The sequence below is a fragment of the Rhodnius prolixus genome, unplaced genomic scaffold (genome assembly GCF_049639745.1).
Source record: "Rhodnius prolixus isolate KJV_2025 unplaced genomic scaffold, Rpr scaffold_4, whole genome shotgun sequence".
Classification (NCBI taxonomy): domain Eukaryota; kingdom Metazoa; phylum Arthropoda; class Insecta; order Hemiptera; family Reduviidae; genus Rhodnius; species Rhodnius prolixus.
Window position 1 is genome coordinate 51832941 of NW_027411614.1, and position 23310 is coordinate 51856250.

Genomic DNA, 23310 nt, shown 5'->3' on the forward strand with positions numbered 1-23310 from the left:
TGAATTTGTTACCGCCGGGAAGGGAAGGGTTTACCTCAGATAGCCTTCTGGATTCCCATGGAGAGATCCCGGGTTCCAAACCAGATGCCGGCCCTTAGATTTTCTCTTTCTAGAAGCTTCTTACAGCTCACTGTCCGGTAATGGTCAGTGTTGTCTGTGATTAGAGAACACTTAGTGAACACTGCACTCAAACGGAGACAGGAGAGCGCTGAAAAAGCTCTGGGTGCTAATGACCACAGATGCGCCCTAAATTAAAAGCTAAATAAATATATACATATTTTCTTTGACTCTTATAGTGATGTTCTAAGTATATTCTTCATAATAAACATTCATAAATGTTAATAACATTCATCATTATTACATGAACCGTTATTCAAGAATTACTTACTTCAATTTATTGTAAAGGGTTGATGGGAAAGCCAGATTAAACAAACAAGTTCCAGATTCAATTACTTCCTGGATTATATCCGCATTCTCTTTAGATCCGGTTTATGGTCTTGGATTAATGGATGTACCAAAAAAAGTAAGTTTTTAAATAATTTTATTAGCACATTAATGAAATAGATTGGAGACAGTTACGTTTACCTGGAATTCTTTTTTACCGATTCTTTAAGGTGAAGGTATTCCGGCAATTTTTTATTTCCTTGGATCTACCATATTCCGTAATAAGAGGAGAAACAATGACTATCCCAGTAGTTGTGTTCAATTACATGGACAAGAGTGTGTATGCTGATGTTACATTGGAGAATACGGGACAATTTGAATTCGCTGATTACTCAAATGATGTAAATGAAGCTCCAAGTAAGTAAACTTCATGTTCTTTAAAACAAGGGTAGACGCGATTCCAATTATGACCTTGAGTTTATTAAAACTGTCTGGCAGGACAGTTAGTTATACAAGGGCCGATCGTAAAAACTGCCCGAAAAAGTGTAAAGTTTTTTCCCTTTATCTAAAATAAAAAAGAAGGATGAAGTGGCCAGGGCTTTAATACATAACATTAATCGCTATCTAGCTCTTATGCCTATTAAGGGTCAAGAATCTGGAAGTTTTCTGGGAGGAAAGTGATGTCTAGGAGATTGTCAGTAAGATGGAATTTTCGGTTTAAACGGGTTTCAGCAATTTTGTGTCGAAAGGAATTTTTAAGTCTGTGTGAATGGTTTGAGTACTGACTTAGTAACTATGGAGCAAAGAATTTTAGACTTCGTAAATTTTAGCAAAGAATGGATACTTTGGAGATTTGAGCATTTGGCTGAATCCAGTTCTTTGCCCTACACCCTGTCTGTCTTTAATACACTTACATAATTAAGTCTTTTGGGGCCCAGAAAGATTTGTGATCTGTTGCCTAGTAGTCTTTTTAGTGGCCGGAAGCGTCTTTTGAGTTATGTTCTCTTAAGTTGTGTTTGGGGATTTCAAGTAAATCTTCTGTGAGTCTCATCCAATCGAAAGCCAGGCAGCTTCATATTAAAAAACACTACAGAATAGCACTTCTTATCAAGAAAAGTTAAAATAACATTTACAGCTCGATGACATTACCGAATGGTCTAGTGATGTCGCCTGAATTCAAATTGGTGGTAAGTAAATTGTAAAAAAGAATACTTTTAATAGTATATTCATGTTAGTATATTCCTTTCCTTCCTGTATGTAACAGCGACATTGTTCAGTTTATACCGTAACGAAGTAACTTTGGTGCCATCTCTTGAAAGAAGATGGAACCTCTAGTTTGCTAGGGAGTCACTACGAAGAGCTAGCATAGGAGGAGGCCTACAAGGAACTAGTAAGATCTGGCATGCCTACAATATACTGCAAGCTTCTGACAGATTCCATAACATTCTACGGGAATATAAAATATAGAAAGTAAATAGCGAAAGAGCAGGTCTGTCTGTGCAGTCCAGTCCAGTAGTCGAGTCAGTCTGATAGTAGTATTTATTGTGGATTTATGTAATAAGTGTTTAACAGTGAACTGTTGTAACTTTAGTAAATAGTCGTGTCGTTAGTAAATGTTATACTGTGTGTAATGAATCAGGTTTGTTACAAGTTTAGCGTGTTTTATCATTTACGAACCTACTTATTAACTAGTGGCAGTCACTAGTTGCGGTTTTTAACATAAAAAAGAGGAAAAATTTAACAATACTATCCGCTGGTGACTTGTTTGATAGGTGGTAAGTGATAGGTGGATCAGTCTTTTTTCAAATATTTGTGAGAGGTTGTATTCCCTCATCTTTCATAGATTTTTCTTCTGTTCCAGCGAATATACGTATTATGATAGTCTAAAAAAAAGAAGTTTGTAAAACATTTATGTTAGGTCAGATAAAATCAGCCATATTATCCAGTACAAGAAGAAGAACATTTAACATTAACTGATTATAACTAGTGGGCAAGCCCAGTTAGGTTGATATTATTGATAATAATAACCCCAATTATAGATGGAGTTCTACGTGACTCCGAGTCCTCTACTGACCGAGTTGCTGCGTTTTCCAATTTAAAATATATGTTCCAAAATTAGTTGCAAGTTTCTGCAGAGATTTTAGACGTGTACTAATTCAGTAGAGGTGCAAATAATAATAAAAATACCGACATTAAAACACTTACGAATATGCCCATTTTTGGCAAGGTTTTTCACGAAATCTGTTTTATCTTTGTGTTTTTATTTATTTGAATTGTTTACAGTAAAGTATGAGGTTTTTTTTTTTAGAGCTAGAGCTTTATCGCAGAAAGAAATTAACGATACAGCCAAATTCAGGCTCATCCACTTCATTTATGATTACTCCTAAGGAACTTGGATTCATTGATATCAAGGTTGTTGCTAAAAGTACGCTAGCAGGTGATATTGTAGAAAGAAAACTATTAGTTAAAGTAAGTGGATTTTTTTTTTTTTATTAAATACCTAAATAACCTAGAAATTAGTGGCTCAGTAAATGTGTTTATAATTTATTTAGTAATTTACAATATTTAAATATATACAATAAGTAAATTAGAAGGTAGATGAGGTATATTGGTGCGTGAAGAGCAGTAGGAGAGAAACTAAGATAATACAAACGCATAAAAATTCATTGTAGGGTGAAGGGACCAGTAATTGACTGCTTAAGAAAAAATTCGAGTTTAAGATAGAATAACTTCCGTTATTTTGGCTCCAGGTGAAGGTTGTAAAATTGTACCGCTCCAGTAGGATGTATTTTATTTTATTAATATTTTAAAAGCAGTAAATTCGATCTTTATGTCAACCAAAAATGATTTTTTTTGGAAGTATGTCAGTGACCCAGTAATTGACATACCGAATTTTCGGTGGGACCAGTGTTTGACATGGGGTGGGACCAGTAATTGACATACAAATATATTCATGAAACGACATAAGGTATGCATTCAAAATCACTTTTAAATCTAAATAAATCACCTAAATCACTTTTTCAATTGGATTTATAACAAAAATTAGTCTTATTCATAATTAATTACAATCAGTTTTTAAATAGGCAAACCTAAATAATCTAATATTTTTTCAACATTGCCCTTTTTTATGCAGTTTTTGACGATCAACCCTTACACAACTGTCCTACCGGACAATTTTAATTAAGTCTAAACCAAGACAGGTAATTTGAAGAACAGCCCTTACTTTCAATAGTACCAAGGAGATATTTGCTAAAATGCTTGTTAGATCGTACACAATGTCTGTCGGCTCGCTTTTATCTCTTTCTCTCAACTCTTTCGCTCTCTTATCCTTTCAAGTTTCCGCTAAATATTTTGTTACTTAATCCCTTTTTTGGGAACTTTTTTGGTTCTCACTTTACCAAACCTACCCTCTCTACTTCCGATTAGACTATGTGGTCACATCCTTGTTTCATTCATTCCGCCTATAACGCTGCTACCGATGGCATCTACGCGTCTTTGGGTTCGAGTTGTTGGTGCTTTCTAGTGAACCAAATTTCTCCTAGCTTCCCTTCTTTTGGAGCGCTTCGCTAATATTTTCCACAATCTGTGCTGCCAGTGTCATTTGCTTCGAAACCAAACTATCTGAATGTAATTCATTCTTACTTTCTGCATCTATTCAGTATTTTATTGTTTATTATTACTGAGTTACCTCTTGGGCACATGTATATATACATTGTGTGCACGTTCATCGCGTCCCGCAACAGGTTGTAAGCATTCGCACTTATAACAGTAATAAATAAATGAAACGTCAATGAAGAAACAACTAGATTAAAAAATATATATCTGTTATTGACTCTTTAACTTGGAAAGGATAGGTATTAATATACACATACCTACAAATAGACCACTGATATTCACATAACTAGGTAACCAATTGACAAAAATATGTGTTATTAAAATAGGCACCACCATAAAAGAAAAAATGAATGAAAAAACAAAATATTCTTTCGGAATCCATAGGAAATGAACATCATAATATATCTTACGTAATTGATAATTAGCCACTTGAAATCACAAGCCATTTGAAAACCTCACACATCAACGGTTTTATTAAATTGGTAACGTTCTCCATAAAGTAGTACAGGGCGATCCAACCTTCACGTCTTTGGGAATTAAAAATGGTTTTCATACCGATTTCATTTTTTTTAAATACAGGTTAGCCTATTTAGCCTATGGGATGCTATATATTCGTCTTCGGTCAACATGTCTGTCAATTGGTAAATACAATAGATCTTACAAACATTTTTATGTTATTAATGTGTAACATCACAAAGTCACCAACTCTCCACGTATGTTTGATTTCGCACCTGGTACTTCTCTTGAGGGAGCTTCACTTTTCCTCTGGCCGTTTCCTTTGATGGAATTCTATGGTTTAGCCATTTCCTCCCTTTCTTCTTTGTCATGTGGCAAGGACCCAAAACCGAGGGAGAATGAGAGATTTTCCAACTCCGATAAGTGGGCGTCGTTTTTATCAATCACGTAGGTCTCGTGAAGCTGTTCGGCGATCACGATTATTCCAGTTTGTTGTCCATACATTGTTGTTCTCTACAGAATAATCATTCTGCATGCCCTCTTGAAATAAGGCGTACATTTGCTAATTCATTAATTTAAACATATTTTGTTGGAAGTTTTACTATTTATTTTGCCGATTTTTATCAATGATTTTATTTTACAATGATTGAATTTTTAATTATAATAAAATTTATCAACCTATCTTATCATTTTCCCAGGATGTCAATCACTGGTCTCAAACAAAAAAGCTGTAGGACTAGTAATTGACATACATGTCAATTACTGGGCAGATTGCCGTTTCAAGGACCAGTGATTGACAGCCCTACAAGTAATACTAATTATAACAGAACATTGATAACCACACGAATATATGAACAAATAAACGAAAAATAAGAAAAAAGGAAAATTATTTTCTTATCAATCCTCCTTAGCAACGGCTTGTTTTTTCCTTGATTTTGAACTTTTAACACAAATAACCTTCCACTGATACCAAGGAACCTTCCAATAATTAATAATTTTCTGGAACTGCTGCCCAAAGGCTTCTCAATAACGAAATTGAAAGAATCACCACTAAAAACGGCTCATATCCCTTATAATACCAGTTTATTTCTGGTATGTCAATTACTGGTGCCCGGTCAATTACTGGTCCCTTCACCCTACTTTTGGAAATATTATAACGATTGACATTATTTAATTCATTGAATTAAATTTTCATTAATATTTTATAGAATGTATTAAATGTCTCAGATTCTTATACTGGTCATTCCATTCATGGTATTTTGTATTTTTTATTTTTTTAAATAATGATAAAATGTAAATAATAGCTTCAAAAATGGTAATATAGTGGCCTTTTATATTACTTCTATTCCAGACCACAATAGAAAAAGATAAATTAACTGTTGCAATTTGAGTCATGGAGTTGAAACGAAATTTAAGTAATAACTATAAGTTTTGAAAAAAAAAATTATGTACCCTTTGAATTGATTTTTTTCTTTATGTTTATTGGTTAGAACATCTAATGACCAATAAAAATATTCGGGTATCGAAAATAATTAGGCTGATTTATGTCAGGTATTGAGATTTAAATTGTTTTTATTAATGCCATAAGGTTGGTTCTTGACACCGCAGGCCGGTCTTGAATCGACTGTCCACTTTGGGGGGAGGGGGCGGATTGTGCCGTGGGGTGCTACTATCAAGTATCTTGGGGTATTAGTGGATCATGGGCTGACTTTCACCCCCGTACATAAGGATAGAGTCAATAAAGGCAAGGCAGCCTTTCGAGTTCTGTTCCCGCTGTTCTGTAGGGACTCCCCTACAGAGAATAAACTCCTCCTGTACAAGGTAGTGGTTAGGTCTATGTTGCTTTATGCTTGTCGCTCTTGGAGTTTGGCATGTCGATGCAATATCGCCTCGCTGCAGAGCATGCAAAATAAATTCCTCAGGCTTGTCACAACTTCCACGCTACAGCCTTATTACAGACCTACACTCCCACCAGTAATATGGTCTATGTACAACACTACATCAAGTACCTCACTGCTGGTTTTTTCAGTAAATGTGAATCAAGTCACAACCACCTATGCAGACAAATAGGGGATTGTAGTATGGACCGATGCACAGGCACAGGAGAGTTAAGGACTCCCTAAAGTGAAACTTTCTTAACTGCTGAGGGTTTTTCAAGTGTTTTTTCCTCTCACTGTTCACTTTCATATTTTGTACAGTTTCTACAGTTGGGAAGAAGTACTGTAATTGCAATTTACTTTGTTTCTTCGCAAGAAGTAACTATTTTTCACTTAATCCTATAACTTAGTACCACTTCTTGAATCGACTGTCCACTTCGGGGGGAGGGGGGCGGATTGTGCCGTGGGGTGCTACTATCAAGTATCTTGGGGTATTAGTGGATCATGGGCTGACTTTCACCCCCGTACATAAGGATAGAGTCAATAAAGGAAGGTAGCCTTTCGAGTTTTATAACCGATTGTCAAGTTGCCACATACTTTCTTTAATAACTTTTCTAATTTTGTGGCACAAACAACAAATTTGGCAGATCAACGGCGCAAACTATATAAAAAAAATTTTTTTTTTAAATATTAAAAATTAGGAGGTGGCCATTTCAACTTGACGGACATAGTTAAGACCCTACCAGCACGAATAGTTGTTATCAGGCAGTCTCCTTTTTACTCGCCGCGCTGTTATGCCCACTGAGAAAGCAAAGGAATGGTGCCCAGTTTCCTTTTCAAATTCTGTAATCAGTTCAACACCCAAAGCTAAAAATAAATGTTTGGGATAAATGCAAGATTCTTTAAAAGTAAAGCAAACTAAAACTTTATAGAATAGTTATTGTATCACTAAGAAGCTAAAATAAAACTATTTTTGTGAGAAATAGGATCCTTGCTAGAAGATTAATCGGGTTATCTAATGATCGTGTGCTTTCTAATGATATATTTTTCATGCTGTGTTTGCTTTAACAGGCAGAAGGAAAAACAGTGTACAAGAATGCAGCTCTATTTATTGATTTAAGAAACAGCAATCATTTTAAAACTAATTTCACACTTGATATCCCAAAGTATATTGTAGCTGGGTCCGAGCAAATTGAAATTGCAACAGTTGGTAAGTGAACTTTAATCAAGCTCAAATAAACTACAATGAATGTATTTGTTGATTTTCTGTTTTCCTTAATAGGTGATATATTAGGTCCAAGTATTTCAAATCTGGCTCATTTAATAAAGATGCCTTTTGGATGCGGAGAGCAAAACATGCTGAACTTCGTACCTAATATTGTTATATTAGACTATCTGAAGGTAAAATTGTTTGTTTACCAAGTTCTGCGTCTTGACATTGAAGCTTTAGCTCACTTACCTTCAAGTACATTAATCTTGATACTTCACTTTATCAAGATACTTAATTGTAATTGTAATCATAGCATCGAGTTATATTACAATAAAGAATTGTTCAATCATGCAATTGGTGATTAGTGTCAACTATTAAGGCCATTGAGCGGACTTCGTCCAATGAAACGAATCCAATAATGGAACGAGTTGATTCAAATCCTTATGGTTTTAAAAAAAGTGATCCCGCCCAGAAAATTAAGGCAAATAATTACTAATTAAGTGAAGTAGATGTAACACTAAAATAAAAGTTTTAACTGACTTGAGGCTCTCATGTAGAAGTCACTGGGATATTCTAACTTATAAACTTAATCCACACCACAAAGAATAACTGGCAAGCTTCAAATACTGGGTGCTGGGGAGGATTGAATAAATAATTTTTCGGTAGGTTGACAATAATTCCAAAATCGTTCCACCTTAAGAGCTGGGTCGAAGTGGGCGTTCAGAAATTTGGCGAAATTTTTAAAAGAAAAGATGACGACCGAAAAATTTATATTATGTAAATGAAAGTATTATCTCATGTAAATAATTGAATGTGTTTCTCGAAAGTCTAAAAAATTATTCGGCTACTAACGTATATAGGAAGAGAACTATTACGCCTCGTACAAGGATTAGGCTTAAATGGAATCCTAAGGCTAATACTATTGATGCTCCGGATTTGTTAAATGATTCTAATACATTTGGAGCATTTTGTAATAAGTTTAAAATAAATAAAGCTCCTATGGAAAATTTTGAAATTTTTGCTATTTAATCTTAGGTGAGCAAATATGCGTTTATACTTTAGAGGAATGCCCAAAAGAAGATACGGTTGACACATTATTTCGTTAGGAATTATTCAGTACAAATAAACTGCTCCACAAAAAAAGTGGCGCACTTTGAAAAAAGCGTTTATTTTTTGTTTTATCACATTTTGGGGAAAGATTATTAGTTTTAATTGTTTTCATAAACTGTCAGGGAACAAATAATCGAATCAAGGCCCAAAGTTTCTTGTAAATAGAGAAGCAATTCCTCGTTTAATCCCCTTCGGTCTTTTTGTGTAAACAACAACATGAACTTCACCTCAACAGTAAATAAATTTATTGACCTCTACAGTTGCGTTTGGATTTTTTCAAGCTGAAAGCATTGCAAATTCTCAGAAAATGGTGATTACTGCAGAGCAAGTGGCCCGTATTATTGCATTAGTTGAGGATGGACGGAGTCAGCGGTACGCAGCACGAACGTTAGGGTTGCCTGAGACCACCGTCAGTAGAGCCATCCATCGTTGCCGGGAGACAGCTCTCTGCACTCGCAGGCAAGGTTCGGGTCGACCAAGAGCCACAGAAGCACTTGATGACCGATTTATTAGAATTCACATTCTAAGAAATCGTACACCAACTGCTTCTGAAACAGCTCAAACACTGCTTACTGTTCGTGGAGCTTCAGTCAGTGCCGAAACTTTACGAAGAAGGCTCGCTGAAATGAATTTACGCCCTAGGAAGCAAGCCACAGGACCATTGCTCACCGTAGACCATCAGAGAGCCCTCTAGAGTTCGCTAGGGAACACCGCAACTGGTCTGAGAACGATTGGGGAAACGTTCTCTTTTCAGACAAGTCCCGTTTTGCTCTCTACGCACCTGATGGGAGGCGACGAGTTTACCGAAGGCCTGGGGAGCGCTACGCTCCGTGCAATATTTCTGGTAGACTACCATTCGGAGGTGGTTCAGTGATGGTCTGGGCTGGGATTTCTATGGGGGCTTAGACTGAGCTCCACGTGTTCAACAGGGCAATCTTGAATGCAGATTTGTATGTGAGGGAAATTTTGCAGCAATATGTGATACACTAAGCACCATTTATTGGGGAAAATTTTATTTTTATGCAAGATAATGCCCTACCACACACTGCCGCCTGTGTTGTTCAATATCTACAGGATACTGGCATTCGTGTTTTGCGTGGCCAGCACGCAGCCCGGATTTAAATCCAATCGAACATCTTTGGGATGAGCTGGGTAGGCGATTAAGATGGAGAAATAATCCTCCCAGGAGCTTAGAAGAGTTGCGAGGTGGAGATATGGGAGGAATTAACACAAGATTTCGTGAGAAATTTAATAAGGAGTATGCCGAGGAGATTGGATGCAGTAATGCGAGCAATACACGTTACTAAAATTCTTTTTCTCTTTTTTTAATCGGAAGAAATACTTTTTTTTTCAAATTCATTTTTTGCTGAGAAGTACTTTTTTGTTAAATTAAAGGTTTTTATTTCTTTTAGATCATTTTTTTATGTTATTTTAGCCTTCCCGTAACTTTATACTTCTTATATTTGCTAACTAAAATGAAATGTAGAATAAAAAAGTTACAGAGAAAAAAAAATAACGCATTTTTAAAGTGCGCCACTTTTTTTGTGGAGCAGTGTATCTACTATAAATAGTATTCTTTGCTCTGACAAGATCAATTAACGAAAAAAGTCCTATATTGGTCAACAATAAGAGAGCACATCAGATTTACAAAAATTATTTGGCCATACGAAGGATGAAAACAACATTAATTAAAGTTCGAATTTGAGGAATTTGGTATTTATCTTTTTAGTGAGAAGGCTCTCCTATGTTTATTTTCTTTTTTTAATTTTTAACAACCAATTCAGAAACGTAGAGGCTAACATGAAAAACTCCAGGTTCCATGTTTCAGGAATTAGAAAATTAAGTATTTTGGCTAACACATAATAGTTTTTTAAATAAATTTATTTTACATTGTAATTTATTTTATTTTACATTTGCAACCAAATTCTCTAATATCTAAGGCTTCTAAGATTTAAAATTATTTTTAAATTTATTGAATAACAAGGCCATTTAGAGTTGGCGTTCCTATCCGCTTTATCTTTAGCTTCTTTAAACAGTAATTATCTAGAAAATGTAATTCCCAAATAAATTAAAATGTCACTTCCAGCCGAGGAGAACCAAAGTAAAAATTTTCACAACTTTTATTTTTTCCTGAATCAAAGTTCAAAACTTTCGTTTTGATAGTATTCACTTGCAATTTACTCAAGCTTAACTACTCTTAATACTTTTAATTTTTTTCTTAAGTCGGAGGGGCTGTCTCAAAAATTACCAATTGACATACGCCATTAAGATAATATCTTTTTTCTCATTAATTCGAATTCCATCAGTGTCCATAGTTCTGAAATAATCCTCCTGATGAGATATGAATTGATTAAGAAGTAAGAGACTAAAAATGTCTCTTTGAAATACCCGTTGGTTCAGCTTCACTTCAATAGAATATCTGTTATCTCTAATACTTACAGTTACCTCTTTAATTTTTCTTAAATTCTGAAGCATTTTCCATAAAAACCCAGATTTCTAAGCTTTTCCCAAATAAGTCATACAAATCGAGTCAAATGCTCGTTGAAAGACTATAAAAAGAAATATTTTTCTTTATAATACCATTATGTTTCTGAGTTATAATAGTATTCAAAATGAGAATATTGTCTAGACATAACCTTCCAGTTCTAAAATCGGATTGGAACTCTAGAACTATACTTTCCGAGTCAATCCATACCTCCAACCCTGTTAATATTATCAGTAAAATTCTTGACCAAGCAGTTGACAAGACTAATTAATGCCCCTGCGGGTTATCTGTGCGTATTTGATTCCACTTTTCTATGTAACAAACATTACTATTTTAGGCCAATCACCAGGAATGTCTTCAGATTCAATTATTTTATTCAAAAACACCTCCAAATATAACCAAATTTGATGTAGACTTATGAAAAAGTCGTAATTATTTGACCTTGGACGGTAGCTTTACCTAGTTTAAATATTTTTAAAGTTATCTAAGTACACTGAAAAATGATATTCGTTATTAGGAGGGTACGAATTTAATGAATAGCTATTCCAAGCTTTCGTAACAGTGGGAAAAGCCATTTTAACAGGCACATCCTCTGGTATATTTTATTGTTTTACAGAAATCTGTATAATTTCAGCAATCTGCAAGTTTGTTTGAGATGGCTTCGTATAACTGAAGTTTTTTCAACTTTACTAAATGATAGTTTTTTAAGAAATAATAAAGTTTGGATAGCTGTGCTTTTTGTGTATTGGATTCCCTCGCGGAGATCCCGGGTTCGAATACAGCTGCAAGCCCTTAGATTTTCTCTTCATAGGAGCTTCGTGCAGCGCTCACTGTCCGGAGTCTGACATGCCCTGTAAAAAGCTCCGGGTGCTAAAGTTTGGAATTTATTATTATCATAATTATTACATTTCCATTCAGAGTCAAACCATGCTTTTTTAAAGTTAGTTTGAACAGATTTCACATAGTTAAGCCTATGTACCTAGCTCAGAAGCAACATTCTGAATAGATTTTATGAAATTTTTTATTTAAGCAATCAGCTGTTTCGGAAACAAAATCTACTTTCATGTGTGTATTTTCTGGAATCATTTTCTCGTGATATAATTGACTTAATTTTGAATTACAAAAGCATTTTGTGGAAGAATAGTTTTTCTCTAGTTTTATACTATTGCCAGAATTAAATATTAAGCTTTTAGAATATCGTAGCTTTCGGTTTAATTTTTTACTCACTGGATGAAGCTCTCTATATGTTCTTTTCTACTCTTCCTCAGTTGCAAAGTGCCAATTTAAATGTGACAATGCGATGTTCAAAACAAAACTGAGCTAAAAAAAAATTCTTACTTCTTAATTACTGCAGTCTACCTCCCACCCTTATTACCTAATATTAATATTTTCCAGTAAAATAGTCATTTTATTGGATTACAAAAAATTAATAATCCTTTCTCAAGATGATTTTAATTTAAAAATTTGTTAATGTCCTTAACTATCATTAAAGTTTAGAAGAAGTTTGTTGAAAAAAAAAAGATGTACATAAGTAAAGATGCAGAAAGATCTAATGTGATGTACATACATGTAAAGGTTTCAGATATAATTTTGTAATTGAAGGAATAAGTATAATATTACCAATAATAATTGTATTAAGGATTTTTTTTTAATGATTTAAGACATGTCAATAGCTGAGGTTATTAGCGCCCAGAGTTTTTTTTAGTGCACTGTCGACCTCCAGGCAGTGAGCTGGAAGAAGCTCCTTGAAAGAGAAAATGTAAGGATCAGCAGCTGGATTTGATCACTGGGAATCCATTTAAAAACTCTTGGAATTTAATCCCTCCTTCCCAGCATTAGTATTTTAGGCTTGCCAGATTATATTGGGATGTGGATTGGTGTTATAAGTTAGAATCGAGCGGGTGACTCAAACACGATAGCCTCAAGTTATTTTAAAACTTTTTAGTCTTCCTACAGGCTGCCCTGCTAGATTCTGTAGTCTACCTAGGTAACAACATAGCTATTGAACCAATGTAAAAATACTAGTTTCAGATACGCTAGCATTGTAATTGTAATGATGAAAAATTAAGGTATTAAATAAATTAGCCCCGACAATACTAATATATCGATTGTAATAATGATTTTTCATCAATTTAAGAAATGTAATTAATTTGTTTGGAAAAAATAAACTATGCCTAATTCACCAAGTGAGCAGTGGTGAGTTCATGTTAGCGCCACTATGTTTAATTTGATAGAAGAGATATTTTAATTTTGCTTACTTTGCTTACACTTGATTAGGATCAAATATGAGGTTTTCACCGGAAATATCCCTTCTGAATTCACATGAGTTCAAACTTGAACTTTTCGTTTGAGTATCCAAAAGGGATTTGAAGGAATGTTTCCAATCAAATTCTTACATCCGGAAGTGTTATTTTTTTTTTAGTTTCGATAAACGTATCGATAATACACACATTAAACATTATTAGGTTCAATACTTTTATTGTATTTGAAACTTTTTTTTTCTTTTTCTGAAAGCAGGAATGGTTAGGAGGTAGGATTTCTGATCACGTATTCATTGTAATGTACTTGTTTACAAATTGTACAATCAGTATGAATTAGCAACGGAATGAAGCACTTTCTCCCGCTTAGTATCTTCTGTCACTTCCACACCCAAATCTGATTCTGATTGTAGAAGCTAATGGGATAATGATAATAGATTTGTTTATGAATACCCTTAATAAATAAGCGTGTGTAGTTTCGCAGGTATAATTGTCAACAGCTGTGACAGATATTATTAGTTAACTGTTATTAATAAGGAATGTATACCGATTTCCCTACAGAATTCTTACAAATTGACCAAAGCTGTAGAAGAAAGGTGTCTTAATTATTTAGAGAAAGGATATCAGCAAGAATTGACTTACAAACATGATAATGGTTCGTTTAGTGCTTTTGGAAATTCGGACACTAGTGGAAGTACTTGGTAAGAGACCGAAATTTTGTATATCTATATATTTAATTTAATATTTGTATTTATTTTATCAATATATTTAAAAACAATTTTCAAAATTTAAACAGTTAAGTATAAATTCAACAGAACTCTAGGAGTATTTAGCACTTAACACGATCGCGACATACATGAAATAATGGTGTTATTTGGAAATTAGGTTTAAGTCATCTTATATAGAACATCTGATCATTGGTCTAATTTTTTTTTCCGGTGCATCGATAGCTTGTTCATTAGCGCCGCATTGGTTTAATTATATATCTACCGTAATAACTTGAAGAGATGTAGCACTCTTTAAATGTTAGACCCATTCTGGGTTAATACGCTTCTGCTACAAAGCAGATAGTTTTTCCAGCGAGACAGTAATTTCTGAGCAGTTCTAGTAGTTGATTTTTTGCCATGCAATTGATTCAAATGGCAAGTACATAGCTCTCCAGTGCCTGCAGCCAAGAGTATGTGAAGGAACGAGCCTCGTTGTCCGGGACTCCTTAGGGCAGAACAAACCAACATTTAAGTCTGTGAAAACATCCACGGAGACCAATTTCCAGACTTCTTTCCAACCTTTCTAGAATCGCCCAATCATTTATAGGTAATTCTGCATCAAGGAAAGCGTTCCTAGCATAATATGATTCCCTGTAATTTCTGTTTCACCATGTAAGGTCCTGTTTCTTTTAATTAAAGAGAATTTAATGAGTTGCCAAAATTCTGAGTTAGTAGAAAAGCCTTCTAGCATAAGATTTTAGTCACTACTTTTTTGAAATTTTTTTGAAAATGACTTACATTTAATGCGCGTAAATCTATAACTTTCGTTTTTCAAGAAGAATTTGTTTTAGATGATTCTCCATTCTCTCCAACAAGTTTTTATAATTGTCTCTGATTATTTCTACATCCCGTGATACCCAAATGTCCTCGGCACCTAGTGTAACTAGATAGTATCGCAACTTTTGGCACCAGTTGTAGGGCATATCCATTATGTCCAATAGTTCCCTTTGTCCCATATAGCAAAATTAGGTCCCATATTTAATATTTTAAACCTCCAATTCAGCATTCTCTTAAAAATTTTGTATTTAAGATGAACTTGGCCGGTTTCAAGTCTGGCAAAATACTTTGGCGAGTTTCTATGGAGCTGGAGGACTGACTTAGAGAAAGATAACTGTGCCTTTTCAACCATATCCACATAAGATGGAGCCCATACCTCAGAAGCATACAAAATAGTTGCCTCAGAAGTAGCTGGAAACAGTTTAATCTTTGTAGCCCAACTGTCAAATTTACTTTTAATTAGAGTATTCTTCACTACTGAATTGGCTATTACACCCTTGGCTAAAAAGTGTTAAAACAATGCATAGAGATGCGGTCCCCAAAGAATCCCCAAAAATAATTTTCTTGGGAAAACGTTTTGAATAAAATTGGAAGGTATTTATACGTAAAAAGCAAAATTAAACTGCGATTTTAGTACTTCCTTTTAATAGGAGTAAGAAAAATTAAAGGGCGTATTAGTACAAATTCTTCATAGGGTCATTAACAAAAAGTGTATTTCCTTCACTTATTCATTTATTTTAATTTTACTCTCAATTTATGAAACAATTTTAAGATTTACACCGGCTAATAGATGGTGTACTCTAAAAGCAATAAAGAATTATTTATATTACAGCTATATTTTTATACATGTATAAAAGTAAAGTAATCAGGCGGGCTTAACGTCCAACTACCAATTATGTGTCGTGGACAGGGCGGAAGCTCATACTTTACTATAAACAATTTTTTCTACCCAATAAAAAGTAGTCAGTCATATGCGGGATTCGAACTGGGGATCTCCCACTTACAAGCCACGATCTTGACCACTAGAACAACACCTGCCCGTAATTTTACTTATATAAGTTATGAATTTCGTCTGAAAAATACCGTTTTTAAAAAACAACTTTCTTAGAAAATACAAGAATGTGGGACTATAGTTATCATTGAGCAATACAGCGAACTCTATATAGGTATAAGTACTACCGGAAAATGACGGAAGTGATCTGGTGTTAGAATGGAGTTGGAGTGGAGCGCTGTGGTGTAGCTTCTACATCTTATATATTCTTTGTGATGTGGGCGACTTGATAACAATGGTTCTTCTCACTGCGTGTGAGTCCGCTTGTCAGCTATAGCTAAGCAGTATCTGGTCCATAACTTATATATATAATTTTACTTCTTTATATATATATATATATATATACCTAAGTATATATATTATATATATTAGAGAGAGTGAGAGAGAGATTATTTTTTGTATGTTTTAGGTTGACTGCATTCGTGGCAAAATCATTTTATTACGCAGGGCGTCATTCTGATATTGTGGACCCACAAGTAATCTCTGATGCTCTAAGTTGGTTAGCCAGTAAACAAGCAAATAATGGCAGTTGGTCAGAAGTAGGGCAAGTCAGTCATAAAGAAATGCAAGGTGGTGCAGCAGAAGGTCTTGCGCTCACGGCATACACTTTAACAGCATTTTTAGAAACTAGAACTCTAATAGGGCGATACAATAACGTCATTAATAAAGCAGTTGATTACTTGGACCGCAATGTGAGATTAATAAATGACACATATCCGCTAGCTGTGACAGCATACGCTCTCACTTTAGCTCGCCATCCAACAAGTTCTATTGCCTTTGACAAACTCGAATCACTTGCCAACACATCAAGTAAGTATTAGTGAATACTTTTCATATAAGTGTGATACCATGAGAAATTTTGAAATAAAAGAAACATACCTAAGTGTTCATTAAGATGAATTAGAGCAAATTTTATCATACGTTTAAGTCATCAAGAGTTTAATTCACAATAATTAGTAATAAGAAGTTTAAACGTTATTATCTAGTTTGTCACATGGGTCTTTAAAACAATATTGCGCCATTATTTGGCGGTAGCTCACAATATCCAGTTTCCAATTTTCCACCACTTTCGAATTTATGTTACTTTCTTCATAATATCTAATATTCAACAGTTCTTCTTGGCAAGTTGTATCAACCTCTTCAATATTTTCGGTAAAAGAATTTTTCATCCATCATACATCTTCAATTTCAAAATATCTTCAAATCGTTCGTCCAAGTCCAATTTAAGTTCGTTGAGATGGCTGATGGACCTGTGAATATCCATCGTCAGCTTTTACAATCGATAATTCTGGAAACTTCTGATGGACATTCTCTCTTCAATAGATTATAAAGAAGTAGTTCAAGTTTGTAATAAATAATGGTACAATACTTTAGCAACCTATGTATAAGAGTTTTATTAGCTCCTGGAAGATGCAAATTGACATTAAATCTCTTGAAAACATCAGCCAAATAAAAGGCATCATTCTTTACATTTTTAACTAATGGCTCAAATTGGTCACTTTATACTCGTACTTTCAAAAAATTGTATGACCCTATCATATAATGTTACAAAATGAGTTAAAGATGTAATCTTCATTAATGTCTTGGCACTGTCGAAACATTCTATCATTTTTGGTATTGGATTTAATGTTGTTGTTCGGCTCGGAATATTATAGTTTTTTAAAATTTATTTCGTTATTTACAATCTGTATATACATATATACAATAAGAAAAGAGGAAGAATAAAAGATAAATGAATGCGTGAAAGGCAGGAGAAGAGAAACTACCTAGCGGTAGCACTCTCTGCAGGATATAATGATCTTTAGGCCTTAAGACTGCAAGGAAGTCGCGGGACCACTACGATTCAGTCGGCGAGTATTGTTAAGGATGTCATAGGAGGCGAGAGACAGTACAAGAGGATTAGAGCAAGTAGAGAGAGCAGTATGGAACTTTTGATATTCAGTCTTGGCGAGTTGGTGTACGAATGGAATGTTGAAGTCGATGTGAAAAGACACTTAGAAAGGAGCGCCAGCTATCTGTCGGAGGGTTTTTGACTGAAATGTTTGTACTGTCCATATGTTTGTAGGTTTGGCTGAACCCCACAGCTCTAGTCCGTAAGTCCACATAGGTTTGAGGATTGTATTGTATGTTAGTCGTTTGAGTTCTATGGGCAATTAGGAGCGTCGTCCAAGTAGTCTGTAAAGAAGTTTTGCACGTTTTGTCAATGCTTGTCTTTTAGTCTAGTAAGTGGGTTCCATGTGAGTCTCACCAACTTGTTAAGATCACTCATTCAGATTCTGGAATCTCAAAACGGATAATTCCGGTGAAAAATCTCTCATAGCAGGTAGAGAAAGAGAAAGGCAAAAATGAAACATTGGAAAGAGTGAATGTTTTCTCGCCCTCTTTTCCTTATATTCATTTATTTCTTTGCTCGTGGTTGAAAATTAAGCTTCCCCTCAGTTGTACAATAAATAACTAGTTACTGTTTTTCACATGTGACGGTTTTTTTTTGTTTTTTTTTATGTTTTGTAATTTGTAATTTTCATATTCAACTTAGGTGATATGAAGTGGTGGACGCGTTCTCTATCCGTCTCTGAAAGAAAGAATCCCCACATGTTTTCACCTAATTCTATAGATGTTGAAATGACAGCATACGCTATGCTTGGTTACTTGGAACGTTCTTTGGTAAATGAGTGTTTACCAATTGTGAGATGGCTTATTTCTCAACAAAATGAAGATGGAGGATTTGCTTCTACTCAGGTAAAATATCCGAATAGAGCTGAAGAATGAATTTTCCTATCATTGACTTAATAATTTATAACAAAAACCTAATATTCATTATTATTTCTGATTGTTTTAAGGACACAGTTGTTGCGTTAGGAGCTCTGGCTAAATTTGCCGCAAAAATTATTGTACCAAACACAGACATTGCTGTCTCATTTACTTATGGCAAAGACGTTACTAAAGAATTCAAAATTAACTCAGCTAATTCCATTATACTTCAGAAACAGGAAGTTAGTATTTGTTCCTCTCCTAGTGATTTGCTTTGAGCAAATGAAATATCTAATATAAAGGCCTATATCATGTAAATTTTGCGACATTATGTTCCCATATTGCAGCGTTTAACTGAACGTGTTCGTCTATGTATATTTTTATACACTCATTTTTGTTCATCGTTCCTATTTCTTCTTCTAAGTTTTGAACTCTGGCTTATTGGATTTCAGACTTGGAAGCACTCTGTTTTGTGAGGTGTATGCTTTGAAAGCTGTATGGATTTTGAGTGTGTTTTGAAAACTCTGTGGGTTTTCGTTGGAGATCTTATGCAAACTTCCTGGTTTGTAGATGCAGGCGTTGAAATCTCTGTGATTAGTTGTTAGTCTTAAAAGCTCTTTAGATGATTAGGTGAATGTCTTGAAAACTGCCTTCTTTGTTGGATGTATGTAGTTTGATTTTTAGTCCGTAGTTGGTGCTTCTCTGGAGGCCTCGAAAAGAAGCTCTGGAATTAAGGGGGGGGATTGAAGCCATTCTTGGCTACCTTTGATATTGAATGCCAGGAGAAGTAGATGTTTCAAATGGTCATTGCAAATCTGTACGCTTTGTGATAGCCGTGCTGAAGTTCCATATTAACTGATAAATACAGAAGAAGAAGTAGCCTATCAGAAGAATAATGTGATGTTCAAGGTGGCCGAGTATGCCAGGATAAAAGACAACAAGAGGATGAAAAAAGTGAAATCTTCAATACCAATTCAGATTCCAGAAGGAATTAAATTGAGATAGAAAGGAATTAAGGCTTTGGTGGGGGCAAACGAGTTGATAAAAGGAATAATTCAGTAGGAATCTAAGAACCTTTTCTGCACAGTTAAGAAGATAGTACACTTTCTTCTGTCAGTCAGTCCTGACGGCGACCTACACTCAAAATACGCACCGATCCTGGCGATCATTTTAGAATAATAATTTTAGAGGGGTTTTGGTGGAGCTATGACGTCACGCCTTTTTCAATTGAACCGTTTTATTGTATGTGTAATATGATATTAAAGCCAACTAATGTTTTAGTACTAAGTTGGAGAAAATTATTTACTTTTTTTAATTCTTATTTGTGTGTTGGTATTGGCAAAAAGATATATTGTTCTAGATCCCAAAACAAATTCGAGAAGTGAATATAACAGCTAGAGGTAGCGGCTTTGCTGTTGCAATGGTTGCATATAGTTATAACGTAAATGTAACTGGAGCATGGCCATTGTTTACTCTTGATCCTCAAGTGGATAAAAATTCTGATCATAACCACCTTCAGCTATCCATATGTTCAGCGTAAGTTGTAAATTTGTTATAAACGTGTTTTTTAAAGCTTGGTCTTGGATTATCATTTCTCCAGCCTTAGCTGGTCGGTCAGGAGTCGGTTAACAGCTGCTGGGTTAGAATGCAGCGTACGACTTTTCAAGTATCTTTCTAAGGTTCTTGAAGTTATCCTTGAAGCAAACTCTGAATTTGCATTTTATTTTATGTTGTATTTATTTAATTTATTTTGTACAGAAACGAACTAGTATTTAAAGTACTTTTTTTTCTTATACAAACTAAATCTTTACTGCACATCACTTATTTTGTTATAAAGTTGTTGGTATTTATTACCCGCATGAACTTTTTAAAAATCTTCATTTTTAATTGCGACGAATAATTCATTTGAGTTTGCAACACAGTAAAGTTTTTAATGTTGATTCAGGCAACCTTTCTTATTCACCATACAATACCTTATTCGTTAAAAAGAATGGATGCAGATGTATCTGAATATAAGTTCAAAATATATCACATAATGATATTTGATCATATTTTTTGTAAAGCGTCCAGCGTATTTTTTTGGATGTTCGATTTTTATGATAAGCGGGAAAAAGGAAAAAATTGATTGGGATGACAACAGTGAAGCAAAAAATGCAATAAACCTACATATAATTTCAAATTAAAGTATCCAGATCTGCTAAAAATCAGGAAAAAATGGCCTTGGTTGTTTTTGTTTAAAATAATTATTTAAAACTCACTTTTTGTGTATATTGCCGTACAAATAAATTAGTAATAGTAATAATAAATAAATTAGCTAAATTGAAATAAAGAGATTTATGTAAAGAAATCTAAGTGTAAACACGAATCAAAATTGTGCGTAAATTGGTATTTTCGTTTCGACTCTAGGGTACAATTTATGTTTATTTATACATTTTTTATTTTTTTACTGTTTTCCTTAACTTAATTAAGACTTTATTTTGTTTACTACTCTTTATTGCCATTTTATGTTTCATCCTATTTCTTTAATCTTCTCTATCTTCACAAACCAGTTTCTGAAGAAAGATACTAGAGATGTCTGAATATTGTTTGTCCCCAGTCATTGCAGTATATACTGCATATATATATTGTAAAAATGGCCAAAAATCCATCTTCTTCATCAGTAATTAATTTTGATTTGTTAGTAGAGGTTTCACTGTTCTCCGTTTTTGGAAAAACAACGAGACTTCCGATATTCCCACTTTCCACTTTATCTACTTGCAGATATCCCCTCTCAGTAAGGCTAAATTATTACCTCCAAAAGGAAAGGGTAATAGCTTATTTGTTTCAAATTGAACGTTTCTACAAAAAGAGTACATCTTCAGCAATACACGTTACTTTGTACCTAATTTCACAAGGATAGCACATTCAGTATATAGGAATAGCGTTTTATTGAACTCTACTTTAAGGAGTAATTTTCAATTTTGAAATGAGTAAGTGTATAAGGACTTTTTACCAGTTTTCATTTAATGAACTCCATTTTTTTTTTTTTGTACATGTTTCTGTTTGTGAACACACTTTAAAGTTTCTAATAATGTATTTTATTATTCAGATATGTTGGTGGAAACGAAAGCAATATGGCAGTCATGGAAGTATCTCTTCCCTCAGGTTATGTAGTTGATCAAGATTCATTACCTAGTTTAGAAATATCGCAAGATGTGAAGAGAGTGGAGACTAAAGATAGAGATACAGTGGTCGTACTGTATTTTGATAAAGTAATCCAGTATTCATTATAATAAATTTGTTTATAAAGATTAATATTTTTAGACATTTTAATTAAGTAGGCTTTCAATTGCTGACATTAATCCAAGGTAGTTTTAAAAGGCGCGTGAAAACAATGCTGATCTATTAGGAAAATAAGGTTGATTCGGCCCTAAATTGGCCCCACCCTAGAAATACTTAACTTTTGGATCGTATTCGATATCCTTTCTCAGGTTGGAGTTACGGCGTTAAATATAAGTATCGATATTTCGCTAATCAAGGTTCCCAGTTTTCTTCTCCTTCATCACGGTGTTTAGTTAATCAAGGTTCCTTGCAACGAAAAACCATATAATCCTATTGAAGGATATCGTTTTTGTCCAAATAGCTGCGTGATTCTGCTGTTGAGCCTTCCTTTCTCTTTTCCGTTTTTCCGGTAGTACCAATTAAAAACTTTTTTAAAGAAGTTATCTTAGTTCTTTTAGTTTTCTCTTTACCTCGGAAAAAGTATCTTATTCTACTGTTCTCATTCCAAATACTTTACACATGAAGTCACTGCAATAGCTTCTTCTTTGTTAAAAATGTCCGGTAAGACAGTTATATAAAGGTTGATCGTCAAAACTGTAATGTTGAATAATACCCAACATTGACAATATTTTCTTCTTTTGCTATAAAAATAAAAATACTCAAATTTTCATCTCTTGGGAGAGAAGTAAGTCCCATGTATGTAAAGCCCTCTCTAAAACTATGATTACTATTAACAATGTAAATCTTAATCCGAACTTGATAAAATTTTGCAGGAAGGAGGGGATAGAGCTTCCCTATTCTCTAGGTACTCTTACACCTACTTGTAGGAACTATCACAATCGTTTCAATTATCGATGCGCGAACCGATTTTCTTGAATGAAGTATCACTTGATTCAAAATTTTATCTCTGAAAACTTGCTGTTTAAAATGTTTAGTTAAGGGTTGATTAAACGACTTAAGTACACAAATCTGCGAGTAACGAATGATTCCTTCATACTTAAGCTCGTAATTTCAGCATTTTAGAAACGTTCCGAAAAGCCTATGTGTATGAATCAAATTTCTTAGCAATTGATATCGTTAAAATAAAATAAGAGTATGGAGTTCTGGTTTATGGTTTGTTGCAAAAGGTGTGGATTTTAATCTGCTTGTCAGGTTTCTGAAAGCGGCTAGTTTATATTTAGTAGAATGGTGAGAACTGTTGTGTATAATACAATAGTTTCAGTGGACGTGGACTAAACATTGAAGAAAGCAATTTTATTTAGCTTAAAGTAAATATTTTATGCTCTAACTTTTACGCTGACGGAGTAT

General features: G+C 34.1%; 1 protein-coding gene across 3 annotated transcripts in view; it reads left to right on the forward strand.

Moving 5' to 3' along the window:
• LOC141455675 (CD109 antigen-like) overlaps positions 1-23310 on the forward strand; it is a 70890-nt gene that overhangs the window by 46604 nt on the left and 976 nt on the right. For all 3 annotated transcript variants that reach the window (XM_074130922.1, XM_074130921.1, XM_074130923.1), the window contains 11 exons: positions 406-523; positions 615-801; positions 2693-2853; positions 7404-7542; positions 7615-7733; positions 13957-14096; positions 16400-16800; positions 18527-18729; positions 18831-18983; positions 20102-20277; positions 21830-21992. In XM_074130922.1, the coding sequence (XP_073987023.1) occupies positions 406-523; positions 615-801; positions 2693-2853; positions 7404-7542; positions 7615-7733; positions 13957-14096; positions 16400-16800; positions 18527-18729; positions 18831-18983; positions 20102-20277; positions 21830-21992 (1960 nt within the window). The remainder of the gene's footprint in view (positions 1-405; positions 524-614; positions 802-2692; positions 2854-7403; positions 7543-7614; positions 7734-13956; positions 14097-16399; positions 16801-18526; positions 18730-18830; positions 18984-20101; positions 20278-21829; positions 21993-23310) is intronic.